This window comes from Hemiscyllium ocellatum, chromosome 15 (assembly GCF_020745735.1).
Source record: "Hemiscyllium ocellatum isolate sHemOce1 chromosome 15, sHemOce1.pat.X.cur, whole genome shotgun sequence".
NCBI classification, from domain to species: domain Eukaryota; kingdom Metazoa; phylum Chordata; class Chondrichthyes; order Orectolobiformes; family Hemiscylliidae; genus Hemiscyllium; species Hemiscyllium ocellatum.
Window position 1 is genome coordinate 48,175,147 of NC_083415.1, and position 26,043 is coordinate 48,201,189.

Sequence of the window (26,043 nt, forward strand, 5' to 3'; positions counted from 1 at the left end):
TGCTCTTGATGTATGGTAGTGTGGCTGGTCCTTTGGGTTGCGGCATGTCCTCATTTCGTTGTCTTTCCCTAAGGCATCTGTTGATGAAATTGTGCGGGTATTCGCTTTTGGCGAATACATTGTAGAGGTGTTCTTCTTTTTGCAGTTCTGGTGTACTGCAGTGTGTTGTGGCCCTTTTGAACAGTGTCTTGATGCAACTTCTTTTGTGTGTTGGGGTGGTTGCTTTCGTAGTTCAGGACTTGGTCTGTGTGTGTGGCTTTCCTGTATACCTTTGTGGTGAATTCTCCATTCGGTGTTCTCTGTACCATCACGTCTAGGAATGGGAGTTGGTTGTCCTTTTCTTCCCCTCGTGAATGGGATTCCTGTGAGTGTGGCATTGATGATCTGGTGTGTGTTCTCTATTTCTGTGTTTTTAATTATTACAAAGGTGCCATCCACATATCTGACTCAGAGTTTGGGTTGAATTTGCGGTCAGACTGTTTGTTCTAACCTTTGCATTACCACTTCTGCTATGAGTCCAGAGATGGGTGAGCCCATGGGTGTGCTGTTGATTTGTTCATATATTTGGTTGTTGAATGTGAAGTGTGTTGTGAGGCACAGGTCCAGTAGTTTGAGTATGCCGTCTTTGTTAGGTTCACCGTCCTGTTGTCTGTTCTGTATGTCCAGCAGGTTGGCTATTGTTTCTCTGGCTAGGGTTTTGTCGATAGAGGTGAACAGTGCCGTTACATCTGTCACTCATTCAATTTTATTCTGGCAAAACAGATCAGAGGAACGACACTGCTGAAAAACTGTATCTGCTGACCTTGTACAAACACAATGAACAGATGTTACACTGTTGAGACATTAATGCTTAACATTTATTTAAAACTCCCCCCTCCATGATTTTAGAAGATGACTTCACCCATTGATTTTAATGTGGTTCATAATTCCATTTTATTAGCAGAGAGAAATATTCAGATAAATATGCTTTTATGGGTTAATACTTCATACCATTATTTCAGGTCTCCTGCATAAGTTGATTTTTTAATTTAGTTAACAACTTTCAAAATTTTGTTTTTAATTCAAATAATTTCAGCTTCTGATCAAAGCTGAGCCAACACCACAATGATTACTGAAAATTCTGTGTGCCAGTAATACTGATCATGCAGAACCATTATGCGGATGTAGGGAACAGGAACTGGTCTGTATCCAAAGGTCTAACTTCAAATACTACAAAAGGAACAAGGTATAATTTCGCATGTTAATTCTTGCCCAGTTTTTCAACCATGTACACAATGCAGTTATTCTAATCTGTCTGGAAAATACAGTTATCTTGTCAAGATTCTCAATAAAGAGGTGTGAAGCTATAAACTGCATTCTCCCCTGACAGCCAGAATTTTAATTTACAGAGTACGTACAGGAATCATGATCCTGGTCAGCGCATCTTTTCAGAAAGAGGCTGGGAGATTTCACACTGCCAAAGCATTAAACCTCACTGTAGTAAGCTAATAAGAAGCCCAAAAGAGAAATACAAAAAATAAACAACTGCAGATGCTGGAAATCTAAAAGAATTTTTTAAAAATTGCTAGAAAGCTTCAGCAAAGATCAAGAATGTGAAATGTTGGGCAGAATCTTATAGGTGTAGGAGCACAACCTGTTCTTTCCCATGACTGATCACCTTTTCCAGAACCTGGCCCCACTTCTAAGTAGATGGACAGGCTTCATTCTCTTGATGTAACTGCACTTCCCTGGATATTAACAAACATTTCTTGACATCTCTCTCTTCTGACTGCTCACAAGAGGTGGGTCTGATGTGTGATAAACCAGCTGTTGGACCATAATGAGGACAATTTACTTTTGCAAAGAATTTCATGCTCCGTTGTCTAAGTTTCCCTGTTTTTCTTTGATTTTTTTTAAAATCTGTATTGTGAGAGGGTTCACTCCTCCTCCTCACTTTAATGAGTTTTGCCTTCAAGTCTGTGGTCGAGGGGCATCACCCCTCAGACATTCGAATGTTTGGTTGTGAGTTAGAAAACAGATTTTCTGAAATTGAACAAATGTTCTGGGTAATAATGCCCGAAGGTAATCTTTTCTGGGTGTGGTAGCCTGTCTCAGCCATTAAGCGTATTCCTACATGTTTGCTATTTTCAGGTCACATGACCTTGGCAGTCATTTTAAAATTTTCTACCTCATTTTTAACTGTGTTCTCTCAATATCAAAGTTCAGTGCTATTCTGTCAGCTGATCAATTTTCACAGATTAATAGCCTGAATTAATCTCACATTACATTTCTACAAAAGTAATGAGCTAATATTTTACGACATGAATTCTAGCTTTAGCTACAGACTCAGTACCTGGAAGCTGTCGAGGGTAACCAAGGATTGGGACAGATATGAGGAATGCAGCTGCTCCAGCTCCAAGGAATCCAATCCACCATGCTCCAACCCATAAGGGGTTTTCAGAGGTAAGGTTAACCCTGCAGTGAGAAAGTTTACCAATTAGTTTTGGGACAGAACATTTTCATGGTGGAAAAAGCATTTAGGAAGCACGGACAGTTACAGACATTGTTTGAAATGTATTCCAACTCAATCAAAGGATAAGTCACTGCATAAATTCAATCAAATTCAATATTTAAGAATTAACTGTTAGCGTGATCCTTTGAACAAATGTGAATGCACACTTACCAATGCAGCATCTTATACAGTGGCAGCTGGTGAAGAAATATGTAATCCAAGAAATGAGGAGTCAATTGTCAAATTATCGATCACCTCTTGGTTTAGCACTCCTCAAATTCTAGATATTGTAACTATAACCACTCATTGTCATAAAATAGTGTTAAGACTTTTGTGCAGTGATCAGAATCTTAGAAATGACAGTATGATTAATTTATCATACAAATGGCACGAGCTCTCTGTCCTGATGTCAATCACACATTTTTTCCATTTTCTTTTCAAACTAATTCAATTTTTTCTGAAACAATGTCATAAACTGTGTCAACAGTCTCTTGTTAGAGGGCAATCTCAGAGTCATAGAGGTTTACAACATGAGAACAGGTCATTTGCCTCTACTAGTCCATGCCACACAGTTTTCACAATTAATCTGGTTCCATTTGCTTGTGTTTGGTACAAATCCCTCCATACCTATCATCCATGTACCTGTCCAATACCTTAATGTTCTATACATTCATACCTTTTAAGATTTTTGATTATTCTTTTTCAAAGGAGAGTATTTTGCAATTGAGTTGAGATTGGATGTACTTTTAAACAAAGTGAAATTTGTCTCATATGGAACACAGCAGTGGTGTACCCAAAACAAATATAAGCTCGCCAATTAATATTAGCATGGATTTATGAACAGCAGTTCATGTCTGACTAACCTAGCTGAATTTTTTGAGGAGATCACTATCATGGTGGGTAGTGGACTACACTCGTGCCAATACAGACTTCAATCTCACTGCACACAAGTAATTATTGGCAAAAAAAATTGAATTGTTTGGAATTGGATGCCACTTTTGGGGAGATAATGGTGTAGCAGTAACAGATGCAGAACAACAAACAGTGCAGCATAGGAACAGGCTCCTGCATTTAACACATGGTGCCTTTCCAAACTAATTACCTTGGGTTACCTGAACGTTGTCCGTATCCCACTAATCCCTACCTATTCATACATTTGTCAAGGTGCTTCTAAACATTATTTGGAGATGCCGGTGTTGGACTGGGGTGTACAAAGTTAAATATCACACAACAGGTTTAATTTAAACATTGGCATTGTATCTGACTCCACCACCTCTTCTGGCAGGCCTGCCAAAGGTGGTTGTGGAGGCAGATATAATAGCAATATGTAAAATATATGCCTCTCACATCTGCTTTAAACTCACAATTCTCTTAAACGTATGTCCCCAAGTAATTGGCATTTCTACTCTGGGGGAAAAAAAGACCCAGATTATCCATTCTATTCATGCCTTTCATAATTTTATATGTTTCGATCAGGTTGCTCCTTATCCTTCAATGTTCAAGTGAACACAAAACAGGTTTGTCCAATTTCTCCCCACAGCTAATATTCTCCAAACATGCAACTTCCTGGTAAACTGGGTTACTGTCCCCTCTTCAAAGCCTCCACATCCTCTGGAAGTGTGCCAACCAGACCGCGCACAATATTCTAAAAGGGGCCTAACTAAAGTCCTACACAGCTATACAATGTTGAGGGACTCTCAATCCAGCGACTGGGGGTAATGCTCTGGAAATATGGGTTCAAGTCCAAAAATGGCAGCTGGTGCAATTTAAATTCACTTAATAAATCTGGAATGCATTGCTAGTGTCAGTGATAGTGTCCATGAGAACTATCATTGATTTGTGTAAAAACGCATCTCGCTCCCTGTCGTCCTTCCCTGGCCTGGCCCTTCAAGTGACTCTACATCCCTGATACAGCAACTGACTCTTCAACACCCTCTAAACTGGCCCAGCAAGCCACTCAGATTAACTTCAATTAGGGAAATGGAATAAATGCTAGTCTTGCCAATAGTGCGCACATCTTGTGAGAAAATAAGAAGTAATCTAAGGAGTGTACCTTAGCCAGAGGATTATCAGTGTTTAATCATTTCCATCCTAAATATTTCTCCTTAAAATACCGCCCCCTTGGCCACTGAAAAGAAAATATGATGTGTAAGAAGGGCCAAGAGTGAAGAGTCTAATGATATAAGATATAGAACAGGGATTATAGGAGCATTTTCTTACTGGCAGGATGTAACAACTGGTGATCCCCAGAGATGTCTGCTCGGACTTGAGCTTCTCAACATACTTCTGAATCTTGCCTGAAGAACCTGTTAATCTATGTTTGCAGATGATCCCAGTTTAGGAACATTGTGCAATTAGTAATAAGGAGCAACACGGGGACAGAGACAGACAAGGTTGGTGGGATAGATGGAATTCAATGTGGGGAATGGTTGGCGTCATCCAACTTGGATCCAAGAATGACTAACCAAAACATTCTCATGAGAAGTCTTACCACAAAAGGTCAAGATGTATGATTTATTCTTTAACCTCTCCCGTTCACACTCTGTTGTTTTGAGGATGCCAATGTGAATCAGCAAATGGAATTTTCTTCAGTTATTTTGTATGTTAATTTTTCTTATAGTCGGTCTTAGTAAGTGGACATCACTGGCAAGGCCAGCATATATTGTCTCATACAAATTCCCCTTGAGAATTTGGAAATGAGTGCTTTCTCAGGCTGTGGCAGTCCATGTGATGAAGGTGTTTCCCTAATGCTTTAAGGGACAGAGCTCTGGGATGTTGTCTCAGCAACAGTGAAGGCCTGGAAAAATATTGCTAATTCAGGAGTGTGATGGAACACTCTTTCCTGGATGGTGCCCAACTTCTTCACTTTTTTGGAGTGCACTCATCCAGGAGGGTATTTCATCACATTCTTGATGTCTGCCTTGTGGATGGTGGAGTCAGGAGGTGAGTCACAGAATGTCCAGCCTCTGGTCTGCTCTCATAGCCACAGTAAATGTATCTGTTTAACGGTGATTTCCAGCATATTGGAGGTAAGGGAATAGATGATGATAATGCCGTTGAATGTCAAGGAGACATGGTTATATGCTCTTATTCACACTTGGTGTGAATATTACTTGCCAATTATCAGTCTAAACCTTAGTGTTGTTGAGAGTTTGTTTCACATGAGCACGGGAGTTAAGGAGCTCGGAATAGAAATGAAGACCCTGCAATTATTGTTGAAGATTGCATCTCTGACTTTATGCTGGACAGAAGAAGACTAATGAAGAAACTAAAGATGGTTGGTCCCCAGGACTCCTCTTCAGGTTCAAACAACTATCTGCCTTTATGTTACATATAAATCCAGCCAGGGAACAATGTTTCCACAGATTTCCATTGGCTTTAATTTTACTCTTTGGCACCATGATGTGGAGGTGCCATGTTGGACTGGGGTGGACAAAGGTAGAAATCACATAACACCAGGCTACAGTCCAAATAAACCTGTTGGTCTATAATCTGGTATTGTATGATTTTTATCTTTGACACCAAACTTGGACAAGTGTTGACTTGATGTCAAAGGACAATAACTGTTACCTCATCTCTGGAATTCAGGTATTTTTCCTGCATTTGGAACAATGCCATAATGAGATTTGGAGTTCAGCAGTCCTGACAAAACCAACTTTGCATTAGTGAGTAGTCATTGGTGAGTAAATTCTGTTTAATAACATTGGCAACAGCATCTTCTGCTATTTTGCTGATGATTTGAGAATGAGCTTTATTGAAAAATTGCCCAAGCATGCCACAGAAAGCAGAATGTATTAACTTTGTGCAGTAGATGCCAGTGTTGCGGCTTTACTTGAACAGCATTAGCTGAAAGGTCCAGCTAGTTCAGAAGCATAAACCATCAGCAGTGCAGTAAGGATGCTGCTGTGATCCTTGTTTTATCAAATGGTCTAGCTGCTCAGCCGTTCTTGCTTACAAATGGACTTGGTGTGAGGACTTTCTAACGAACGGTGGTGTCCTTCTTCAAGATGGTTCCACAAGCATTTAGGCAAACCTACTAAATCAATCTTGAGGAACTAGATTTGGTGTCCAAATGGCTGAAAACCAGCTCACCAACTCTCAAATGGCTAACATTCTAGTAGAGGACAAAGAAAATACTCTCCCTGAAGTTTGATAACAATGATCCTTAATGACTGGGAGGAAATATGCCATTCCTTATAGAGCCACACATTGCTTTGAATCCCAATGGGTTAAGGGTGAGGCAGGGAAGGGAAGGAAAGGAAAGGAGATGAATCTTGTCAGCAGCTCCTGCTACCTCTTGGCTGCATCTGCCCAAAGATCAAGGGGTCAGGAGTCACTTGAAGACTCTCAGTAGAGAGTTCAGATTAAAATGTATCACAACCTTCCTTGTTAGGAAGGACCTTAGTGGTGAGCTTCCCATGTGAATCACCACAGCAATTGAGTTTGGGTGCACAAGGGAAGGTGTGAAAAAACAGAAGGGTAGAAAAGATAGTCTTTGGCATCATCAGAACTGGCACTGCTGCCTCAATTTTAGTAAATTTGAGGAGTGATAGCTGTGTTGCACATTTGCAGGAAGCTCACCCAACTCCCAGCTACTAGCTCTGCCTGCCCTCCCCTCAGTGTGATAAGAAGAGTTGGTGAGATCAGATCAGTATGGGGGCCAACCTAAACTGGTAGCAGTACTCAAGACGGTTATAGACTTTGGGCCTTTGATGGCATCTTTCACGATGTCCACCATTTGGAAGGAGATGGGCTGCAGGTGCATAGGAATACCACCTTGAAGCTCCTCTCAAAGCCCCACATGACCCTGAGTTGTTATTGGATTAGCACAGGGTGGCAGGGTAGCTCAGTGGTTACAGTAGCTCACAGGATCCCAGGTTCAATTCATCCTCAGGCAACTGTCTGTGTGCAGTTTGCACATTCTCCCCATGTCTCCATGGGTTCCCTCCAGATGCCTCTGGTTTCTGCCCATGGTCCAAAAATGTGCAGGTTAGGTGAATTGGCCATGCTAAATTGCCCCATAGTATCAGGGTTTGCAGTTTAGGAGGAAATGCAGAGTTACAGGGATAGGGTAATAGAATAGGCCTGGGCAGGAGGCTCTTGGGTGGGGGTGTCATTGGGGTCTTGATGAGCCAAATAGCCTGCTTCCACACTGTAGGGATTCTAGTAATCTAGAGGACTAAGCTAATTGTCTGGGGATATTGATTCAAATCCTACCAACTAGTGGAATTTATATTGAGTTATCCTATCAATAATAATGATAACCAAGGTAGCTAACATTGATTGTCATTAAAAACTAAAAATTGTGTGTTTTAACTAAGAAAATCTTCAATTATTACCTCATTTAGCTCACATGGTGACTCTGGATGCAATGTGGTTTACTCTGAACTGCCCACTGAATTATCCCAGCAGATCATTCAATACAACTGGAATTAATGTGGCCAACAATTGCTGGCCTTGCATCAGGGAAATAATTACATGAAGAATCAAAGGCAGTTTCTGAAGAGCTTCTGTTCCAGAAGAATGTGTCAGTGAGGAATCATTTCCCTCACATAATACTTCTATTAAAAATACTTTCTATTCATGACCAGTGGAGTCATAATCTGTTAAAGAGGAATAAATTGGATAGCTCCCAAAAAGGTATCTGGGGACTGGAATGGGAAGCATTGACTAATGTCTGTTGATTATAATGCTATCTGCACACTGCATGCTGCCGTTTCATTTCTAAAGGAACGTTATACCCAAAACTTTGACTCCTCCACCTCCTGATGCTGCTTGGCTTGCTGTGTTCTTCTCGCCTCCTGCTTGTCTTTTGATAACCTGTGTCCAGCTGGCACTGAGCACACCAATTACTGCAGAAATGTTTGTGATTGGCTAACAGCATTTATAGGTAGCTTACACCTCTTGGAGGGGAAGTCCATTGCCATTGGAAGAGATGCTAGACATCACAGTTGATGACAATTTGACCTGAAGCAGTGGGAGCTGATAACTGCACAAGTTAATGCCACAACAGGTTGGTTTCTGACTACAAAACTGTGCAAGTTGTAACCATGTGCCTCTTACATTCCTCCACTCCCTGCACCACAACCTTACTCTTGCACATTTTTTCCTTTCAGATACTTGAGCTGCAACTGCAATACAGAAACACCCCGAAAGATTAAAGCACTTCATTTCACTGTTGCTCAGATATTGACACTGCCAGGATATATTGGAAACAAATTCTGTATGGGCTGAGGCACCAGGTACAGACAAGGACAGGACATAATGTCCATTCACGCAGGTGAGGACTTTGATTGGTAGACTATAGAAAAAGGCTGATGGGTATCAACATGGAAATTGTTGGTGCATTGTGAAGCATGCTAGCCAACCTTTACCAATGCCAAGACACTTCAAGAACCAACTTTTCAACTTTATTTAACCACATTTCTGCAGAAGTAAAACATCATGAATGCTGCCAGCATAGTAGCTATTGACCTGCATGATATTCTGGCTGTGGTCAGACACAGACTGAAAGAAGAGGAAATGGAATCTGGTCTGGAAGTGGGAACTTGCTGGCATTGTGTGTGCATATTTTGTTTCCACGAGAGGGCAGTATTGTTCGTAACTTTGCCAGTCTTAACCACATGACCAGAGAATTTTTTTTGACATCTTCAAACAGATCTGTTGAAAGGGGGGAAATTGAGCTGGAAAGAAAGAAGGCTGCTCGCTTTCAAATATACTTAACATTCAAGGTGGAATGGTAACATCTGCACCAAGAAGTGGGTGGTAACCATTGAACTCTTTCCCAGGCTGCTTTCATTATTGTTGACTGAGAAGGAAAATAAATAATGAGAACCATATTGATTAGTCATTCTCTGACCTCACCATGGGAAACTCATTATAATGAAGCCCAACAGAAGGTCATCTGTCCATGTGACATGCATGGCCTGGGGAAAGGGAATGGAGAGCCATAAAAGGAAATAGAATTCTATCGACAAAATGTAAATATTTGATATGACAAGCTTACTACTGAATAAATTTTAAGGTTTCATCTCAAAAGAACCGATTGGGATTAAAAAAAACGGGATAAAATCCGTATTCACAAATATAACTTCAGATAAGGAAGGCTTTGTTTCAATTCATTTTTAAGGAATTGATTTTCAATTAATTCATCCACAATGAATGAAGATTATCATCTGGCCATTGCAGAATCTAATGTTTCTTTTGGGGAAATTGTATTGCAGTAGTAATAACACTGGACTTGTGATCTGAGGACTTAGGCTAATACTCTGAGCACATGGGTTTCATTCTTTTTATCCTAAGCAGTCCCTTGACACCAAGGATGGTTTTCTTCCATTATGGAGTTCTGGCTCTCGAGGTGAGTAACAATAACTAGTATGCTGGACCTACACACCAACAATAGTTAGATCAATGAGTGACTTGAAGAACTGGGATGTTTGGCTTCACATATGCTGTTTAAGTATGGCCTCTTTCTGGGTCAGTAAGGGATACCAAACCTTCTGGGCACCAGGAGGCTTGGAAGACATCCTTAAAGTGTTTTCTATACCCTCCTGATAACCTTTTTACAATGACAAAGCTCAGAGCAATGGGTTTGTTCAGATAAACTTGCCTCTAACTTTCTTCCCCAGTGCCTGAGGTCTGAGCGTGGCAGCCATACTTTGGGAACTGCACGCCAGTGTTGTGTTTGGAATGTCGGAGCAGTTGCTATGCAGGAGAGAATGCTGGTGGTGTGTCAGGTATGTGGTGGATGGGGCCCACCCAATGCAGTTGACTGATAGTAATAAATACCTCGGTGGGGATATCAGCCTGAGAGATGACACTATTATTGGAGTACATATGCTGTAATTCAATTTGTAGAATTCAACTGCTAATCCTTCTCTTGGTGTTTGAGATGTCTGCTCTGCATTGTCTATATCTCTTAATGCAACTAGAAGAACAGCTAACAATACTGCCCCATGTAGTGTGACCAGATCTGAGGGCACTGTCATCAATCATTGCTCCTTAAATGACCAAGATCCAGTGGAGGCCATGTCTAATTTCATCACTGGTGTTTGGCCTTACTAAAGAATGAGAAAGTGAGGTCTGCAGATGCTGGAGATCAGAGCTGAAAATGTGTTGCTGGAAAAGCACAGCAGGTCAGGCAGCATCCAAGGAACAGGAAATTTGACGTTTCGGGCATAAGCCCTTCATCAGGATTCCTTGCTTTTCCAGCAACACACTTTCAGCTCACTAAAGAAGGGTCCTACTGTGAGAAAAATCGATCAACATTGTCCAGTGGCTCTCCATGGATCCTGAGAATGGGAACACTTGTAAAGGACCTATTTACTCATGGGTCTTTAGACCAAGGCCTATTCTTTCACATACCTCGGTGAACACATCAATCCTGGTTTGGAAATCAAAACATGTAATCCATGATAATTATAATAGCAATGGACCCACTGCAGAGCTATCTATAAGCTAGAGGGAAACAAAGTTGTGTCATTGCACTTATGTTCTTTTTCATCTTTGTCTCCAAAACACTCCATCTCACACTAATCAACTTTCATAAATTGCAATTTCCTGTCTCCAACATCTACCAGATCTATTTTACAAATTGACTTCTTTATGTGCAGAACTATTTTTGACAACCATCCACTATTCACCACTATATTACTGCCCTGCCCCCAGAGCAATAAATCTGCTGTGGAATGGATATTGAAATGGGGCAAAAAACCCTTCTTTTATGGATCAAATATTCACAGGCTTAGTCAGGTGATTGATTGATTGGGTTGCCTTCCAAAACTCCTTGCACAGATCAAAACGGCTTAAACATTGACAATCTTGTACAAAGCCCGACGTTGGTGCAGGAAATGAAAAAATTAACACTAGTGGACTTCAAGGTGCGAGGTGGAAGTGAGTCACTGAAGCAGATGATGGGAGCTTTACTCAGCTTCTAATCATGCTGTTGGTCCCTGGAGGCTTTTTATACTGACACAAGTTAAAACAATAAAAAAGTATGTTTTTCTGCCATTTCAAGTAGACAAATTTGACTTCAGAGTGATTTTTTTTGGCAGGGAATTTAATCATATGCCGTAATGTTAATGTTAACCATAATGTTAATTATGGCAGTGAATATTTGCTCCCGTTTGGGAACTATGCCATGTATACAGTGTCTGGACCTAAACTCTGGCAATTTGGTTGGTGGAAGTGTCTGTCTCTGGATGTAAGGTGAGCAGTGGATTCAGGATTTTATACAAACATAAATGGACTATTGCAAGCACCTTTGGAACTGAACTGAACCACGATTGGGAGACAAAACCTTGAAGAGCAGAGAAGAGAAAAAGCGAATGAAAGATGTAAATAGGTTTAAAACAAAACGAGAAATAAAAGAAATCTTTCTGGTCAGGAAGCCCCACTCATGCTCCCTTCCCCCCCCTAAAATCACTCCCCATATATTATGATACAGGTTATTTTTCAATTGCTTGCAAATCAAAATGTTGTCTTGCACTGGCAAGCAAGGCTCCAGTATATTTGAATACAGTCAGAAAAGGCACACCTCTAGGGAGTGGTAAAGCAGCCTTCAGGAATTAAAACTAAATCAACACATTGCTCTTGGAAAGACAAAATCAAATTCTCAAAGAGGTTCTGATTATAAGCAGCATCTTACGTACAACAGTATTGGCAAAGAGCAAAAAGGAAAGGCTGTGACTCACTTAGTGTTGAGTTCGGTATAGATTTTCAGGAAATTGCCTCCAAGTAAGTAACCAGCAGCTGGTCCAATAATTGCTGCTGTGTAGAAAATACCTGGAAATAACAATAGAAATGTTCTTTTCAAAAATTGTGCTGTACTTAGTTTGTACAGATATACATTTTATTGCTCAAGCGAAAACCTCTCATGTATTTGCCAGGTCTGCTTCTGTTTCAAGTCTCTTTTTATTAACCACTTCAAGAAGAAGTGCTTTTCCGGAAAAAAAAGACAACATTAGACCAACGGAATGTAATCTTGTCTGCAACTTTCTGCACAAAGTTCAAAGGAAACTCAAATACTGCACTGGCTGCAAATGCTACTACTGATTGCATAGTTCTCCAAACTTTGTTCTGCAATTTTCAATGACATCACATTTTCACTATCATGGTCATCAGCTGTGAACAATACCAACCTCTATTCCCAGCATTATCCAAGATTTGAGTCTTCCGGACAACACATTCATTCCACACAACATTTGGGGTTACACAAAAACAAAAACCCACATTCCCATTAATTTATATGCATTTCAAAGCTGCTAAATGAACAATGTTGTGAACAGCGCATTACAAATCCCGAGGCCTACACATTGTGAATAGGATCACACTGCATGGGTTTTCAGGCAATAATTGACAAAGCCTGTTGCTTGTAGTTCACAAATTCCCATCATAAATAAAAGGTAAAAGGTGCATGAACAGGTCATTTGTGTCTCAAACTATTCACTGCCAGCACCTTTTGTCAAGCTTCCAACTTTAAAATGGATGATGTCCAGTTGCTGTCACACGTTCATAAAAAATAAGTAATAGGAGCAGCTGGAGGTCACATTGTCCCTAGACAAAAACGGGGTAAAAACAATGACTGCAGATGCTGGAAACCAGATTCTGGATTAGTGGTGCTGGAAGAGCACAGCAGTTTCAGGCAGCATCCGAGGAGCAATAAAATCGATGTTTCAGGCAAAAGCCCTTCCTGATGAAGGGCTTTTGCCCGAAACGTCGATTTTACTGCTCCTCGGATGCTGCCTGAACTGCTGTGCTCTTCCAGCACCACTAATCCAGAACATTTTCCCTAGAGCCTGCTCTGTCATCCAATTAGATTGATTCTGTATTGACAGCTGTCTAGGAAACAGAATTCCAACGATTCACTTCTCTCAGTGAAGAATTTGCTCCTCAAACCAATCTCTTATTCTGAAACTGTGTTTCTGAGTCCTAGATTCCCAAATGATGGAAATTCCTTTCAAGAATTTACTCTGTCAATCTCCTCAGAATCTACTGCTTTTCAATATTATTACCTCTCATTTTTCTAAACTCCAATTAATATAGTCTCAACCTGCTTAACCTTTCCTCATGAGACAATCCTGCCATCGCAGGAATCAACCTAATGAGCATTTCCCATATTGCCTCTCTTTAGAGGAGAGGCTTTCATCGATGGAAATGTATTACCCCCAGCATCATTAGCTCTTGTATTGTGCATAAACCTTCTAAGGACTATGCTTCTGAATGCTTTTTGATGTCCAAATACACCAAATCTCCTGGCTTTGTTTAATCCATTTTTTGGTTACATTATCAAAGAAGGCCAATAAGTTTGTCAAAAATGATTTCCCCTACATGAGCTCATGTTGACTCTCCTTGATTGTATTATAATTTTCTAAATGTCTCACTACTGCTTTATTTGTAGATGATATAAACTGGGAGGTCAGCCAAGAATAAAATCCAGAAGCAAAGATGCTGTGGCAAAAACAAAGAAAGAAGAAGGATTGTCAAACTCATGTTTGCCTCCAGGAAGGTTAGTAATCTCTTTGTATTTCTCAGGATTTGTGAGAAATGCAAGTGTAGCTTTGTTGAAAAGTAGTTTGACTTTACACCACGGTTGAAGCATGTGCAGAATCCAAATCTGGCATCATAACACAACCTGATTCCAGAACAATGCAGACTGAGGCTCTGTAGAGAGGTTTCAATCCACTTTGCTCTGGAGTTGACACTCAATTTCCAGATAAACAGAGTCACAAAGTGATTTTGGCTCTATGTGAATCGGTGGAGTTTAAATGCACCATGAGAAAGGTTTGATTCAGCAGCATATTATAAAGGGACTGAGGGCTAACATTTCAAACTATGTTATCTGTAATTTGAGGTTCTCATTGCTTCTCAGTTTCTTACTGCAAATCAGTTTCAGTGACCAGGTAGAGACTTCTCCATGCTTGTGCTTGTCTGTAGACATGCCAGTCAGACTACTGTGCTATGTAGATTATTCATTTACTCTCAATGGTAATTGAAGAGGAGAACAAGGAGAACACAATATTCTATCATTGCGTACTTTCCCAAGGTCTGAATGACAATTTATAGGAAACAAGGAGAACTCAGTGTGCCTTCAGAAATCAAACCTCTTTGTTGATTTGTTAAAGACACTGCTTGAAAAAACATGTAGGTAGTCTGTGATGCCAAACATACCATCAGCTACACACTGCCTGATATCTTGGATCTCATTATGACTTGTCTATTCTGCCCCAGTCCTCACTGAATAGGGTTGAAATAGACAAGTCTATGAGGATGGAAGGTGGGAGACTATTGGTTACACATTACAACAATGGTCGATGGCTCACATTCTGAATCCATAAATGACTTGGAGGTGCCAGTGTTGGACTCGGATGAACAAAGTTAAAAAGCACACAACACCAGAAAAGAGCAGTACTCTGTAAACTAGTGCTTCCAAGTACACCTGTTGAACTATAATTTGGTGTTATGTGCTTTTTAAACTCTGAATCTATCCAGTCTTGCTAAGAAAAGTATAAGGTCCACTGGCCTTTTAGGAGCTCAATTCAGAAAGATTGCTATAATTAAAGTGTACTTCAACGACTTAACTTGTGCTCACACTCTACAATAGAGACCTCAGTAAGTCTGTCAAACATAAAATGACTATCCATTGCAAAATAATGCTAAAGTTCCCAAAGAAAGGCATGAGGGTTTAATTTTAGAAACAGACTGCTGAAGTATGTTCTTTCTTGTAATTTTTAATGTCGCAGCAAAGATCATGCCTATCCATTTTTCTCCAGTTTCCACTCTTGGAACTCTTTCTGACTAACAATAAGTCAAAGGACAAGTGACTTTGAACATTCTCTTTCCACCAGGAAGGACAAATAGAATGACAGCCTCTAGTCTTGACCAAATGAAAGGACTTTAAGAAACCACAATCCAGTTTCCAGTAGGTATCAGCACGACATGAAATTGTCTATAATTTGGTGCTAGTTGCCACTCTCACAGCTTGTGATTTGCTGGCATCTGAAATATATTGTGGCTGCAGTAAGTGAAATGTTCTAACTTTCATTGACTATACTACTATATCTGATCAGGCAATACTTGATAATAGTACTGAGAGTTTGAATTGGGAAGATGTTCTGTTATCTAGAGTTAACAAACTGCCATTTTCCCATCTCTTTCTCTGTAATATGGCCTCTTCAAAATACTGAAAAACTTGTTAGAGTGCTCGATAAAGCTCTTTTATTTTGCTTTGAGATGCAAAGTGAATAAAGAATATAACTTGGCTTTCAGTGCAACTATTGTGCTGAACATATTTCATGAAATCTCAACTGCTTTTCTAAACGGCACGGTGCAGTTGAAGCTTTAGAAGTTTGCTGTTCAAACAAAAAAGCTGCCCAAGGGGCTGAGAGGCAGCATCTTTATCTGGCAGAGTTTATGGAATAACCTCAGGGGAGGTTTGATAGTGGTAACACTGAAACAATAGCGTTGACGGTTTCAGTGAGAGGCATAGCAATGATTTAGCCGCAGGCGTCCAATTTAAATCAAGCATAACTGCTCTCAATATGGTAGAGATTTCAATCAAATCACACAGCTCTAACTTAAAATGAGATGGTTCAAAACCAATTTGGATGGAAAATCCCCAATGTTTCCTCTCAGGGTCATCTCTTTGATTATTGGAGGAAATAAGGAAACAATTTTAATGCCTTCCAAGTTTGGGGTTCTACACTGTGTGTGGCAGATACATGTGCGAAAGACCTTGCTACATCCTGGTAGGTGGTTTTAAAAGGGAACAAACACTTTGGTGCTTCTAGCCTGTTTACTTTAGTGTCAGAGGCCACAGTAGAACTGAAGGAATAGTTGTGGCTTATCTGAATTCTGTGTTATGTGATCAGGTTAACTCATCTCCAGTGTAGGACTACAACTCATCCAAATACATCGAGGTCAATCAGTCTGGTTATTAAGTTAAAAATCATACAACACCAGGTTATAATCCAACAGGTTTAATTGGAAGCAGAAGCTTTCAGAGCACTGCTCCTTCATCAGGTGTTGTGTGATTTTCAACTTTGTACACCCCAGTCCAACATTGGCATCTCCAAATCAGTCTGTTATGGATTTCAATTTAATCTGGTCAAATTGAGCAAATGGCCAAGTGTACAGCAGATTAAGTGTAAAGTGGATAGATATGAGGTTATCCACTTTGGTAGCAAAAGCAGGAAAGCAGATTATTATATAATTGGGAAAGGCAGAGGTGCAATGAGAGTTGGGTTTCCTTGTATACCAGTCGCTCAAAGTAAGCATACAGGTGCACCAGACAGTGAATATGACACATGGTATGTTGGCCTTCATAATAAGAGGCTTCAAGTGCAGAAGCAGCGATGGCTTTGCTACAAATGGGCAGGGCCTTAGTAAGATCACACCAGTAGTACTGTGTGCAAATTTGATCTCCTTATCTGAGGAAGAGGGTTCTGGCCATGGTCAGAGTATGACAAAATGTACCAGACTGATTCCTGGGATGGCAAGACTGAAGAGAAACTAGATTGTTTAGGACAATGTTCATTGGAATTTGGAAGGGAAGGGAGTTCTCATAGAAACCGATCACATTTTAACCAGACTAGACAGGTTAATGACAGGAAGAATGCTCCTGATGACTGGGGAGTCCAGAAAAAGTAATCAGAGTTTGATGATATGGGGAAGCCATTTTAGAGTGAGATGAGGAAAGGTTTGTTCAGTCAGAGAATGGTAAACCTGTAAAATTTCCTGCCACAGTAAGCGGTTGAGGCCAAAATATTACGGCTAAAAGGATCCAAGTGTATGGGGAGAAAGGAGGAACAGGGTACTGAGTTGAATGATCAACCATGATCATACTGAATAGCCGAACAGGCTCAAAGGGCCGAAAGGCTGGCTCCTACTCTTACATTCTATGTCTCCACGTTAATTAGATTTTTTTCATTCAACCAAGGTCCTTGGCACAGTGACGTAGCAGTGCTCACCACTGAATTACTGAACCACTGCGCCACCCCGGAGCACACTTGCAGGTACTGGATACTATATAGACTAATGCACATGGCCCTGTTCTTTACAGGGAAAGAGGGAGACTGTTTAGGCCATGTAATGTGCCTATTTCATTTCAACAAAACAGATGACAACTCAAATAATTGAATAGGGGCCAGTATCCCATCTCCCTTTATTTAACTAGTGCACAGAGTATGGCCAGAAAGGTCAGAGTCAGTCACCTGAACTGAGGAGATTCTAAAACCCCTATTTATGTATTTTTTTTTTCTTTTTTTGTTTTTCACTGACCCACACCCACACCCATACCCGCACCATAAGCACCACTACAGTTAGGCATTAGTGTGGGGTGTGTAAAAAAAAAAGCCCTGTTTACATCGGTTAGCCAAGACTTCCTGATTTGCACAGGTCAAGAATCTTATAGTCAACAGAATCCACCTAGTTCCAATCACTGCAACAATGATTCACTGGTTCATTTCTCAGGCTATGCCTTGATCTATCAGAGTTAACCTGCCTGGTTTAAATTCTTAAACAAAGCCTAAACATCCTTCACTCTTGGCTGTGCAATGACAATGCCTCTATCAATCACAGCCCACTTGCCAACCAATCAGCTTTCTATTCACATACAGTATAAATGCTGGTTTTCCTCTTACATTGATACTCTTGTACAAATGTCTCAATGAGTGCAAGGCAAAGCGCTTCTACAAAATGCGTCTTCCCCACCCCCAAAAGCAGTCTGATAGATGTCATCTAATGAAGTCATTTTACCTGTCATTCATATCAATTTACTTAAAAATCAGGATATGGTGTAGGGATAAACTTTGCACACATTTCTGGATTTGATGCATTTCATTAGCTGGGGGTGTTTTTTGCACAGGAGGATATATAAAATAGGTCAAGTGGCCAGCTCACTGCCTTTCTGATGACCTATTCCCCATAAAATCAGGGTGAGAAGAATGTCCAACAGCATGCCTATCCTTAGACTTACTGAGATCCTAAACCTAAATACACAGCAATTAAGGGTAGCAACCTGTCCTCCCACCCATTAAAGGCTGGCAACAATGGCAGGCAGGTTAAAGTATAAAGGCCATTTTGCTCTCAACTACAAAAACAAGGGTGGTGTGGGGTATACTTCATTTGGAAGGACTTCTCTGTGCGCAGCTCACAAGATGTTTCTCCCCTATGCACTGCCCTGCTTGGCCTCCAATACCTATCCCCTTCGCTCAGAATCTTATCCCCAGGATGTCTGAACCATTTCCATCCCAAAATTTTGCAACTTACCAGAATCCAGGTGCTATCACTGATCTTCACAGACCCGATTCTGTTCCAGCAGCAGTCCCCACTGTGAGTGGTACTATTGAGCTGCTGAACTACTTGCCATTTGTGCTATCACCAGGAGATAGGCCTCTTTAAGTCCACTTGATTTGGAATCATTTTTCTTTTTGGGACAATTGGTGGGGGGCAGGAGGGCGCTGCAGCACGCCACTTTGTCGAATCCTGCCCATTATTTTATGTCACACATAATACTTTTTCTCAAAAATTGCTTCCTTAGTCAAAAGAGGGTGTGCATTGTCTAAATACCAAGATATGAGGTGCTACAGTGGTATTATTTCATTATCCTATTTGAAGAAGGATTTACTGATACTGAAGGCAGTTCAAAGAATGTTCACAAATGAAGGGTTGTCTTGAGGGGAAAGATGAAGCAGGGTGGGCCTCCATGCATTGGAGACTAGAAGATTGAGAGCCTGCTATTAAAAGATCTGAGATTTTGAAGAGGCTTGATTGGGTAGATATTGAAGCTATTTCGCCTTAGGGAGTAAACTTAAAATAGTGGGTTGTTTCACAAGTTAGGAACTCCCACTGAAGAGAAAGATAAGGAATTTCTACTCCTGAGAATTCCTCTCCTCTCTAGTGAACTTTTGAAATTCTCCAGCCCAGACAGCAGTAAAGAGGATGTGATTGAATATATTCAAGGCTGTGCTAGACAGATTTGTGATCTATAAGGGAGTTGAAGGAAATGATGGGATAGGGGTTTGGTTACAAATGCTCCTTACCAGTCTTCCATTCAGACCTGAATATTATGCATGTCTTCCTGCATGAAGGGAAAGATCATTTCATTTTGTTATCTGAGGAGCTGCAAATGAAACTGAATCTACTAAACAAATGTTTCCACTGTTCTTATTCTATATGCATCTTTCTTATTGGTATTATAAATAATGGTCTCCAACAATCCTGGTATTTTGATTTCCTATTAATCCTCAGCGTGAATGGATGACTGCTGTAATAATTGCTCTGCTTCTAAGTTAAGGAGCCTGAAACATATGTTTCCTGCAATTGTGTTTTTGTTCAGGCATTCTTCAATTCACAATCAGGTTTTTAGGTTGCAAATAACTTATCATTTTCTGCTGTTTCTTGGGTTGCAACTCTTTAAGTGTCATTTTGCTGATTTTATCACCACTTGATGTTCATACATACTCCGACATAGATTTGCAAAGAATTTGAAAGCAACTTGATTTTAGTAGATTGGACGGGGAAATAGAAGCATTTTCAGGTCTAATGCCTGCAGAGGAAATTTCATGCACTTGTGTGATTCCAGACATGTAAAATATATCTACCTCTTACAAAAATAGCACAGCTAACAGATATTCATTGTTCATCATATTTTAAGTGTCATACTGCATACCATGTACACAAAAACCATGACAAATCATTTGGATGAAAGGACTGAGATTCTGTGAACTGATAATTTCAAAGAGAGCCTGTCAGGATCTTGAACTTCAGCAGCAATTTCTTCACCCAATTAATGTTGATTATAATAAAGGGAGGAGAAAGTGAGGTCTGCAGATGCTGGAGATCAGAGCTGAAAATGTGTTGCTGGAAAAGCGCAGTAGGTCGGGCAGCATCCAAGGAACAGGAAATTCGACGTTTCGGTCATAAGCCCTACTTCAGGAAAGGGCTGAAGAAAGGCTTATGCCCGAAACGTCGAATTTCCTGTTCCTTGGATGCTGCCTGAACTGCTGCGCTTTTCCAGCAACACATTTTCAGCTCTATATTAAAGGGATACAACATAATATCACTTGCACTACATATCAGTCTTTATCCAACTGACTGAAAGTGCTCTTTACACCACTCAGTCCAAAGGGCAATTAAGGATGGGCAAAAATGGTGACTTTGTCAGCGACACTAATGCCAAATAAGAATAAAGGAAACATCTTTTTTGGGGTCATCAATGCATGATCAATTAGCACTCTTCTAATCAAAAATAAAATACTGCAGATGCTGAAAACCTAAAATAAAAACAGAGTGCCCTGGAAAAAACTCAGTAAGTTTGGCACAATCTGTGGAGAGAGAAACCATGTGTGATATGACCCTGATATGATAAAACTGGAATGTTTGTTGCAAAACAAGGCACCAATTACACATTAGGGTGAGGTTCTGAGCATGCTAGGAAAAGCCAAGTAAGTAGAGTTGTAGCCTGCAAAGTGACATGTACTTTAGTCAGAAATTACCTACACAGATCTCAGATTATTCATACTGGAAAGAACATTGGGACGACTGAAAACAAACTGTTCCTGTAATTACTGACACATTGGCCAAATAATTAGTAAAGTCAAATTGATGTTGGAATGATGTAAAACTTCACTTAGTTAGCAGCAAAATGTCGCCTTAGAGAAGTTCAATTTAAGACCAATTTACTGTCAATAGAAAAAAATCAGGATGATGATATCTTTGGACAAGGAAACAAATGTGCACATAAATGATGGATGCTTCCAACAGCATTAATTTGTTAAGAGTCATGTTGCAAAAACAATTTCTGACAGGATTCCAGGGCATGGCGACATTAAAAAACCATTTGATTCAATTAAGTTGTTGGGAATTTTATTCATTATGATTAAGTCCTAAAATTCTAGTTACTACAATGTATTTTTTTAAAATAATATTTAAGTGACTTACAAGTATGATAAAGAAAATTTCTGCCCATTTACCTAGCTCGTGGTAGCAGTGCCCAAGAGAATCACTTACTTTTTAGTTAGCCACAGTAGATTTTCAGTCCCCATTCTGTCAATCTCACTCTGTTGTCACATCAATAAATGACAATTTACTGTTACATGACAAAATTATAGAAGTTTCCAACCCTGTATTTCCCATAAAAGTGAGCATTCTTTATAGACTGATGACTCATGTGGCACTCTTTCAGCTGGGATCTCTGGCCCTTAGACAGAACATAAACATTTACGGGGGAGGAGGTAGGGCTACAGGAAAGCAGGTTTTGTCTGGGGAATGCGCAATTAAGCAAACCTGTGCAATGATTTGTACAAATTAATGATTTTTGTATGCTGGCAACAAAATAAAGTTATTTCATTTTTAAAAACCTTGCAGCCCCATAAGATCAAATTTCCTGTGCAATTTTAAAGGCGTAATAACTGTCATGATGATGGATCAGAACCCCAAAGTGCTATGAACATTTTAATCATTCAATCCCTAGATATATTCTTTAAAAAAGAGGAGGGCCATAGACATTAAAAAATAGACAGTTGATGGAAATTCACTGCTATCTGTGTGGGACCCATGGAATGCTACAGGAAGGCATTAGAAAGACATGACTGCAAAAGATAACTAAGAAGCTGGCTACTTAAGCTCCTTTCAGCAGAAAGCCATGAATTGTGTTCGGATTTCTTTTTGCATTCAATAACTAATGAACTCATTCATTTGTTAATTCAAGAAAGCCTAGTTAACGTGGCTCCTTCTAAAACACAAATTCATTGTGTCTGTGAGATAGGCATCCTCAAAGGGTGGATTCTTTGTAAATTAACCTCAGAATTATATAGCACAGAAACAGGTCTTTCAGCCCAACTCATCCATGGTGGTCAAGTTTCCTAAACGTAACTCGTCCCATTTTTCTGCATTTGGCACATCTCACTCTAAACCTTTCCTATCCAAATGTTTTTTAAATATTATAATTGCACCCACTTTTACCACTTCCTCTGGCAGCTCATTTCAGATTAGCACTACTCTCCGTGTGAACAAGTAAACCCTCAGGCCCCTTTTAAATCTTTCCTGTTCACAGGAAAATTATGCTCCCTAGTTTTGGACTCTCCAGCTCTGAGAAAAAGACATTGGCCATTCCTCTTATCTGTGCGCCTCATGATTTTATAAACCCCCTTGTTGTAACCAAATGAAGTTCGGATGAAAAAAAGAAGGGGAAGCAGATCATCACACCTCACCCAGGAGCTTAACAATTTGGTGTATCCATTTGGAACAGTAACAAGTTGGGGAACCTCACCCAGGGTCCGATCATAACATGTTTCCAAACTGTGGGTTGGAGTGGAGTGGAGTGTGGGATTCTCTTTCAGAAATGTTCCCAAACATGTGCAAAATGATCAAAACAGTGGACCATTTTCACAAAGTAGCTATTGAAGATTGGGCTGGGTTTTCAGTTTGGGTCCTTTATATCTAACGAGTCACTCATAAAGTTGGAAGTAGAATTTCCAGCTAACAGTTTTCACACATCAGTTGACAGAACTAGCAAGAATTTCATCAGGTTACAGGTTAAGTGTCAGCATAATGAGGCAGAATTATTATTTGCACCAAATATTTTGCCACAGAGTAGGAAAAATCCTAAAGAAATGCTCTGCATATTTATTTGTTTCCCAAAGAGGCGTTAGTAGCTTTTTGAAGAAATAAAGTCACACGACCTCAACATGAAATCTTACAAGCATGACTCTTTCCTAGTCTAATTGCTTTCATGATGGTCATACCAATGGCTCCCAATAGCATCAGGAAGCACAGCATAACAAAACCTCCTATCATCATTTTGGCTTAAACTCACCAATGTAAACAGGAGCATAATTTGACTTGACATTTTCATCTAAGTAGGTCACGCCCAAGGTGTAGAGTGGAGTTGCTCCAATGCCATGGAGGAACTGTCCAAGCATAAAGAGAAATCGGTAGTTGGAATAACTGGATGAACCTTTGTCACACAACGTAGACTGATTCGACTGGCACAATCCAGTATTCTCAGATATGGTAACTACATAATGACCAGACAGAAAGTGTGGCATGGCAAACACTATTGACCCCAAAGCCATGATTAGAACCCCCCAGCCAAGCCAACGTGGCTTGTGACCGCTGCCGCCAAAGTAACTGACAAAAATCAAGCAGACACATGCTGCAATGTCATAGGAACTGGCAATCATTCCGCTGTGATAGCTGCGTAGATCAAATCTCCGTTCAATTGAGGTAATCACTGTGTTAATAAATCCATTCACGATCATTCCTTGGAGAAAAGAAGCACTGCAGAGGAAGAAGAGCACTCCTTTCGGTGTATTGAACATTTGCAAACATTTGGGTTTCAGGAAGCCCCAGCCACACATATCTTCAGTTTTGCTTGGAATTAATGTGAACTGGCGAGAGCTGTCATCTAACCTTGTCCCATTGCACTGTATTTTATTGTTGGCTTCTGAAGACGTCTGAGTGTCTATGTTATTAATACTTGAGCAGGGTTCATTTAAATTCAGCAGCTCCTGTCTGGAGCTGAATGAAGCATCTCCAGTTAAATGGTTTGACATTTCCAGAGAAGCTGCAAATGTTACCACTGTTCAAAGAGTTCCCAGAATGTGTGATTCTTGTAGGTGAGAAATATGAGAATGATCACTTTCAGAATTCCACTTGATTGTTCATTGTGTTGAATGATGATATATCCTTAGTGTCTTCTGATGTCAATCTTATTTTCTTCATTATGTAAAAGAAACATAGTAATTACCATCAGTTGTGTGTGTTATTAATAGGAATATATCAAGCCTCTATATTGTTCACTTTGAAAAAATAATTCACCATTGTCTGATTAGCACTACTTCACCCATTGACGTATGTGATTCAAATTCAATTTATGGGATCAGTGTTGAAGAAGATAATCCTTCATTTCAGGAATTGCTAATGCTTTTCCTATACCAACAAACAATGACTTAAACATGTTGTTTTTCTATGTATAAATATCTTCTGCATTATATCATAATTTTGTGTCTAATATATTTATTTATAATGTATATACATTTATTGTGTTTTACACTTGACAGAAAAGAAACTAAAACGTTTTGCGATTATACAACTGAAGTGTCAGTAAAAATGGCCATGAAAACATTGGATTAATTTAATTAATTAAAAACTGGTTCACAAATGTCCTTCTTACATAATCTGACATTTATTTTTATTCATTTACAAGTGTTGTTGGCTGGGCCAGCATTTATTGCTCATCTCTAATTTCCTGGAGAGCAGTTAACAGTTATACATATTGTTTAGGTCTGGATTCACATGCAGGCTAAACCAGGTGCGGATGGCAGATTTCCTTTCCTGAAGGTTACGAGTGAACCATCATTAACTGAATTGGCCTTTAAAGTGATATTGGAAACCACTTGCTCAAGACAGTCCTGTAGTGACTTGAATGAGAATCAGTTCCCTGTTCGGGGCTGTTAATCTGATCTAATCAGGGACCCCTGGCTGACAGATATAACCAGGAATGTCAGGTTTTCTGTTCATGTGAGAGATAGGTTCTGTGATAACTGGATGAGTGGCAGGTACTGTGCATGTGTTAATAAAGGGTGACTCGGTGACGGGATACTGGCCTTTGTGGAGTTATTTCAGGCCTAAAACCAGTATTGCAAGGAAACTGAGAAAGGACAGTAGAGGCTAGCCAGCCTGAACATGACTATTAAACAGTAACTGTGCAGCATATCTATGCATTCATTTCTGCTTTATTCTAAAACTGAAATGATTGGCCAAGATCCATTATAAGGGTGTTAACAACAGCTTGGAACTTAGTGTGTCGATGAAGGGTACATTCCCTCAGTCATGAAAGTACACTTTCACCTTCACCAACTAAATGGGTCATCTTGGGCCTTTATAGAAACTGGTTAAGTACTTCCTGGGTAGTGAAGAAAAAACCCTATCCCATTGAATTGGAATCAATTTTATATGCATATTTATTATTTTGAACCACTCAATTTCATAATCCAATCTATGAAGTAATTGGAATAAATATTTAACTGACACACAAGAAAGTAAATCAACACAAAGGTTACTGATAGTAAAGATGAATGTACTTTGTATCGGTTATCTATAAGAAGCCAACAGCATCTAAGTCACTAATAGATAAGGAAATAGGGAAAGCTAGGATTGGTTGAAACAAAGACAAAAAAGGCTTATGGAAAATTGATGGTCGCAATCAAATTAATGGTTTGAGTTTGAATGAAACATTTCATAACTTGCTCATGAACTGAGTGTGCTATAAAAGGGATATTGTATTACGGTTAATTGTTTGTTGATAAAAAAAATCACATCCTACCATAACAAAAATATTAACAATTTTTACCAGACTGCTTCTCTTTTTCACTAAGTCTCTTCTTATCTAAACCTAGAATAGATGTAAGTGAAAAATTGTACAGCAGAGAACGACAAACCGCTGATTCAGGAGTCCTTTCCTCTCTAAATCTCAGCTGAATTAACCAGGAATATTGAATTGGAAAATGAAGTTTTGTTATCCATTTGTTTGTTAATTACTTAGCAGAAAC

General features: G+C 39.8%; 1 protein-coding gene across 1 annotated transcript in view; it reads right to left on the reverse strand.

Annotated features, from left to right (window-relative positions):
- The window catches only part of slco4a1 (solute carrier organic anion transporter family, member 4A1), a 48,813-nt gene extending 24,738 nt beyond the window's left edge, over positions 1-24,075 (reverse strand). The window contains exons 1-3 of the mRNA XM_060836102.1: positions 23,307-24,075; positions 12,184-12,274; positions 2,333-2,454 (exon numbers count right to left, since the gene is read on the reverse strand). Of these exons, the coding sequence (XP_060692085.1) occupies positions 2,333-2,454; positions 12,184-12,274; positions 23,307-24,045 (952 nt within the window). The 5' untranslated portion in view covers positions 24,046-24,075. The remainder of the gene's footprint in view (positions 1-2,332; positions 2,455-12,183; positions 12,275-23,306) is intronic.
- Between the last annotated feature and the right edge of the window lie 1,968 nt (positions 24,076-26,043).